This window comes from Apaloderma vittatum, unplaced genomic scaffold (assembly GCF_000703405.1).
Source record: "Apaloderma vittatum isolate BGI_N311 unplaced genomic scaffold, ASM70340v1 scaffold14714, whole genome shotgun sequence".
NCBI classification, from domain to species: Eukaryota; Metazoa; Chordata; class Aves; order Trogoniformes; family Trogonidae; genus Apaloderma; species Apaloderma vittatum.
The window spans coordinates 29,831-36,060 of record NW_009712244.1 but is presented as its reverse complement, the minus strand read 5'-3'; the positions used below and the strand labels follow the sequence as shown (position 1 = coordinate 36,060).

The 6,230-nt window shown below is 39.0% G+C and overlaps 1 protein-coding gene across 1 annotated transcript; it reads left to right on the top strand.

Annotated features, from left to right (window-relative positions):
• Positions 1 to 978: 978 nt before the first annotated feature.
• Positions 979 to 5,732, top strand: DYNLT3 (dynein, light chain, Tctex-type 3). Its single transcript, XM_009867917.1, has 4 exons — positions 979 to 1,020; positions 2,882 to 3,005; positions 3,953 to 4,030; positions 5,143 to 5,732. The coding sequence occupies exons 1-4, from the start codon at positions 979 to 981 to the stop codon at positions 5,217 to 5,219; spliced, it is 321 nt and encodes a 106-aa protein (XP_009866219.1). The 3' UTR covers positions 5,220 to 5,732.
• Positions 5,733 to 6,230: the final 498 nt, after the last annotated feature.

Below are 6,230 nucleotides of genomic sequence, written 5' to 3'. Positions count from 1 at the left end.
CGCCTGCTCGGGGCACCCGTTTGCCACCGTGTTACTGAAAACCTGAAAGCAGCAACCGGGCTGTGCCGGCCTGGGGAGCTGAAAGTTCCCGGCGAGGCAAAGTTAGCGGTGTCGGGGCGGTGCTGTCAGTCTGCAGCCATGTTTTGTTCTAAAATTTCATGGATCAACCCCGGGGGAAAAAAAAAAAGCAAACCCAAAAACCGAACCAGCCAGCCGGGGTTGGTTGCTGGGCCCGGTCTGTGCTGCAGGCTGGTCCCTGCCAGCCAGAGCTGAGGGGCCTTTCCCTCCCCAGAGAGGCTTGTTTCGGGTGTTTAGCTCTCAGTTTTCATTAAAAAAACCAAACATGCTGGGTTTCTGCCCACGCCCAATCGTTTGGAATTCGTGGCGATGAAGAGGCAGGTGTCACAGCAGCACGTTCTGTGTTTCCTTTGGAAGCCATGCTAGATGCTGATGAGTAGGAATGAGCAGAAAATAGGAGGCATTAAAACTTGTAAGCTTTTTTTCCATGCTTCAGAAAATTACTTGGCTATGGAAACCAGTCTTTTTGAATCTAGGGCTGTGAAACCTTGCATTGCTGTTTGGCAGCAAGATGCGTCCCATGGGTTAGTTAGTCCGTGCCTCCAGTGAAAACCTGGATTGAGACCCAGGGGAAGAGATTTGCCGTTTAACTTTTAGTCTTGAAGAATATTCACGCGACAAGCACAGACAGTGGTAGAATTTAATCTTTACAGAAAGCGTAAATTGAATCTGTTTTCAGGCCTGAGCTTTTTGGACCTGCTCAAATGTGACTGGCAAAACAATACTAAGAAATATATGTATGGTGCCAGGGAAAAAAGGTAAGATTTTAAAATTATGCTTACAGACTGCATAATGCAAGTAACCAGGCACAGGGTCTGATTATTATGTATTACTCAGAGTAAAACTGGATTGATTTTTTTACTTTTAAATCAAAATAATAATAGTTAATTTTTGTTACAGATGATCTTCAATGCTGATGAGGCCCACAACATAGTTAAGGAGGTAGGTTTTATCTATCAGCTATATTTCAAAGCTTGCACTACAGTGAAAGCAGTTACTTTCATTCACCATCCCAGATAAATTCAAGCTTACATGAGTATTATATCAATTACAGATGGAGTTTCATTTGCAGCTGCTTTAAGCTTCATCTAATTGTTCTCTTCAGCTACCTAAAGAGGAGAGGGTAGAGGAGAGAAAAGAATGTCAGAACTCACATTACAGTGGAGAGATGAGGGGTAGCGGTCACAAGTTACAAGGGAAAGTCACTCAGATTTTTATATTTTGGTATTTCATATTATCCAGCTAGAGAGTATTTAATCACTAGAGAGGATGCAGGGAGAGTTTGAGAAATCTCCATTCTTAGAGATTTTTAAAACTTGACAAGTCCTTGAGCAGTGTGATAAAACTTGGAAATTAGTCTTGGCTTGAGCAGGAGGTTGCGCTGTGTAAACTCGTTATTCTAGCAATGGTTTTGAAAACAGTTTCTACACAAAAAGAACAGTCTGAAAGTGAGTAGCCTGTTGGTCTAAATTAAATACCTAGTAACTGGAAAGTGATTAATAAAGAGCCTGGCTGTCAGCTTTTGTCAGGGAAATACAGTTTTGAGAAAGGAATTTCCAGAGGGGCTATGCAGGTCCTTTTCCACCTGCCCTGTCAGGAAGGGAAAGGTCTGCACTTTTAGAACTGCTCCATTACACAGCAGCAAGCTCTTGGATGTCAGATAAACGACAATTCAACCCTTTATGTAACTGTCCCTGCCTGGAAAGGCCAAATACGGTATCACAGAGTCTCCAGACTCTGGGAGTGAAGCCAAGAGCTTCTGCCTGTGAATGAAAGCTTAACCAGAGCTGAGGAACTCTAGCACTGGATACATTTCTGAAAGGACCCAAATCCTTGAGGGGTCTTGGTGTCCTTTTTCTGTCCTCTGTTCTGTTTTGTGAATGCTTGTTTCCATTGTGTCTTTTGTACAGCTTTTACCCTGTGATCACAGTTACTTGGACTTTTTAAGGTCTGGGGCACAAGTCTCTTACACAGCCTGTTAGTGGCTGGTTAGGCTGTGGGATTCACCTTACTTAATCAGAGGAGAAGATGGTTTTGTTTTACTTACCTTTTCCAGGTGTACATTTCTTGACCAAATTTCTGTGTTTTGAGAAGTATCCACCAGGACATAATTCTGCATTTCTTACAAGTAGAGAATGCGGTTTGAGCTATAGTTAGAGAGAAGGCTTTCTGTTCAATCATTTTAAGTTTAAGCGAGGGTTGGCCAACCTGTACCTGTGGGAGAACATGCAGTTTTCAAGTGGTTTCACATATTTCTTGTGCTGCAGGATACAACCCTTGTGTATCCCTCATACCGTCCTCATCTTTTAAGCTGGGGTAGATGTTTCACTATTGTCACTGTAGCTCTGAAGATTTTGGTGTATTGCTCAAAGGCTCTGAAAGAGTAGCCACCCCAAGCTGCTGTTATTGATCTGAGTAGTACTGTTTCCATTACAGTAGCTTCTGAAAGCCAAGCTGGAGTCGGCAGTCATTAGCAGCAGTGGGGTGTGTTATTGTCTTCACTGGTAAATAGATCCATTTGCTTAATTTGGTACTTAAAGCATATGCCTAAGGTCTTTCCTACAAGAAATGTTCAGTCAGAGCTTAATTTTTCTCCATATAATACTGTGGTAAATATGTACTGAAAAGAAGTTTCTGAGAGGGTTTATTTTGCTTCCAGTTCAGCAACTGATACCTGGTGAGCTCAAGTGATTTAAAGTAATCCAATTGCCAGATAACATTCCTCAGGTTATGCGAAATATTTTAAAACCTCTGCATTTTAAAGTATGTTTACTTTAACTACTTTTTTTTCCCTCTATTTTAGTGCATAGAAAGTGTTTTAGGCAAGGCAGATTATAATCACAACAAAGTCAACCAGTGGACTGCTGCTATAGTAGAACAGTCGCTGACACATCTGGTAAAACTTGGAAAGACATATAAGTACATTGGTAAGTACAGGCAGTTCTAGTGTATCACATACAGTCACAATAAAAAGTTGCTGAAAGGTTCAACTGAATGCAGTGCTATATTTCATAGAAAGTTTTAAACTGTAAACGAAGCTGAACTCTTCCATTACATAGATTTTTAGTAATACCTGTTTTAAAACCATGACAGTTTCTGGGCTAAGCGGCAACACTTAGTGCAGAAGATGACGTGTTACACAGCCTTTCCTGACTGTTAAACAACCCCAGAACAATTGTATCAACTTTCTGGTATCAGTTCAGGAAATAATTTTCAGTAGGATTAAGCTTCCTATAAATACAGATATTTGAAAGACTTCAGTCCTGTATACTAAGTCATGTCCCATTATTTTTCTATGCATATCTGTGGAAAGAAAGTGGAAATTAGGTAGACATTTAACCTACTTAGGTCCTTTTGCGTTGATGCAATAGCAAGTGTTTACACTCTGTTCTGTTTTGAAAGTCTGGGATTTAGATTGTCCGTGGTTTTATGACCATTGCAGGTAAGTCTAGAAATGCTTCATGTTGCCAGAGTGTGCCTTCAGAGAGCAGTCAACCACTGCTTTTGGGAAACAGCTCTCATCAAGTGTGACTTTTGCTGTACCTGCGAGGACGTCTTCTGCAGTCCTCTTCTGAGGTGCACGTGGCACAAGCCATACCTAAGTAGTTTAAAAGATAAAACTCATAATCCTATTAGCAAGCATTTTGTTAAAGTCATCGTCTTTATGTGAGCAAAAATAATGGTGAAATAAATACCAACTTCTTGAGGAAAATACTGGCAGCGCAGGGCTTGTTAAAAAAGGTTTTGACTTGGCTGAATGCTGCCTGCCAACCGTTTCAAAAACATAATGCAGACTCAAGTTCAGAAGTGCTGAATGATTCACCTCTTCTGCTTTAATAATGAATTTCTCGATTTTTATGACTGTATCTTGCAGTAACCTGTGCAGTGATGCAGAGGAGTGGAGCTGGTCTTCACACGGCAAGCTCGTGCTTCTGGGATACCACAACTGATGGTACGTTTCCTCACTCCAATTAAAAATTTGCAGTAAAAGAAATGTTACTTATTGCTTAGTTGTAGCACTTAGATTGGATGTTTTCAAGAGTGATTGTAGAAGCAGTAGCTTCCAGAATTAGATGCTTATTTACAATCCCAGCAGAAATATTCTGTTAGCAGCTTTGTAAATCATCAGAAGCAGGAGTAGGAACTGGGAGTCTGAAACAAGAGTCAGAACATTTAATCCTCCTCAGTAACACAGATGAGTTGAAGAGGCAGTAAACCATTGCTTGCAGTAAATGCAAATGGGTAGTCCCTAAACAAACCTGCTCCTCTGCTGTAAGGAGACAGTGTTGCTTTGGAGGAGAACAGAACGTGATGAAAAATAGAAGTAGTTTGACTAACAGTACATGTTCCGGTTGCTTAACTGTCAGCCAGGCCTTGGATAGGTTTTATCCCTTCTGAATTAATTCTGAATGCATGTTTACCAGGTTCAGAGTATCATGGGGAAAGAAGGTTAATGTTATGTCTGTAACAGGCTTGGAAAGGTCTTTTCAGAAGAGGGCGCCAAGATGTACCTTTAAAATAGAGATGGCATTAGAAAGTCAACTAAGGTTAAAAAAAATCATAAAATGAGGTTAAGTAAAGAAGTAAGTACAATTTAATCTCATATTTCCTTGGCTTGTAAGGCATCGATATATTGATACAATAGAAGAAGAAAATTTACAGAAATTAAAATACGCTAGAACGTATTTGATCCAATCATCTTTCTGCTTTCTTGCCTGATTATCTTGCCAGTATCAGTATGAGATTTTCAAGGATTTGAAAGCTAAAAGCTTTCAAATCAAAGAGAGATACTGAGAGATAAAGAGAGTCCAGCTTTTAAAAAAAGATGCTGAAATTGTGTTATGCAGGAAACTGTCTTAAGCATACGAGGCTAATGTTAAGTAGTAAAAAATGTACAAATTATGGAAAATGTTTTGAGGAATGTCGTCTATTGATAGCCAAGATGACGTAATAGTGTTTACGTTAAATCACAGCTGAATTATTAATTTGACATAATTTACTCTGGATAAACTGAATATAGTGAAGACTGGCATTCTATTTTTATTTTGTAATAATCTCTTCTAGGAACCTGCACAGTGAGATGGGAAAACCGAACAATGAACTGCATTGTCAATGTGTTTGCTGTTGCTATTATCCTGTAACTGACTGGAAGATAAATACAAGCAACACCGAAGCCTTTAAAAAAAAATTGTCCAAACATATGGCTAAATATTTCAAACCATTATTTGTTTTTGTATGAGGAGCATAAATAAGTTCTCTACAAAGAGCGTACAGTCTAAGCCAGTTCTCATAGATTAATTATCTGAAAACTAGCAAAAAAATATAAAATATATATGTATGTATCTATCTAAAGAGGAAAGTTTTAGTAATTTAAATATTCAGATGTATATTTAATGAGAAAAATGCCACAAAGATCAATAGAATTTGTATCAAAGCTAATATCAAAGATACTTTATTTAAGAGGGACAAACCACATCAAATCAAAGGAAATCTTAAAGGGCAAGCAAGACCTCTCAGGATTATGATGCATTTGGAAACAAATTATGAACACAATTCAAAGTGGATATACTGTAGACAATACTAGTGCCTCATGTTTGATTGAACAAAGCTAACTGTCACATTCAGTGCTGGTGCTTGTGGAATTGCATGAGCATTGTGTTTTGGTCAAGCATGAACATTTACACTGAAATTAAATCCAGTTGAGATTTTCCTCTGCAGACGGGATGACTTCACTGGGACAAAGGTGAAATATACCTAGTCCTAGCAGAATTCTAATTTATCTTCAGAATGAAGAACATAGTTGTTATCGATTCAGGGAAGCATGCTAGGGATCAGACATCAGCCCTTAATTCATATTTTGTAAATCTGAAGGTACTTAAACTTGATTTTATTCCATGACTGCGGAATCTGTGCAAGCACTTTACTGATTCCTGATGCAGTAGCCAGGAGCTAGGGCAGTAAGACTGGACCCACGTTACTCCAAGTAGGATTAAAGTGTTTGGAGAGAAGGCACACGCATTTTTAGAGGCTCTTGTTAGCTCTGAAAGCATTTATCTTAAAGCAACATATCTGTTCTTTATAGGACTGTTTCTTATGTTCTCTAAGTCTAGAATTGGATCTTAGTCCTATGAAATAATAGACTTAAGTTTTAA

Bases quoted from the DNA above. Each gene is read 5' to 3' on its own strand.
- DYNLT3 (XM_009867917.1), top strand. From the start codon at position 979: ATGATCTTCAATGCTGATGAGGCCCACAACATAGTTAAGGAG. The intron at 1,021-2,881 runs GTAGGTTTTATC...CCTCTATTTTAG, and splicing joins CCCACAACATAGTTAAGGAG to TGCATAGAAAGTGTTTTAGG. The intron at 4,031-5,142 runs GTACGTTTCCTC...AATCTCTTCTAG, and splicing joins CTGGGATACCACAACTGATG to GAACCTGCACAGTGAGATGG.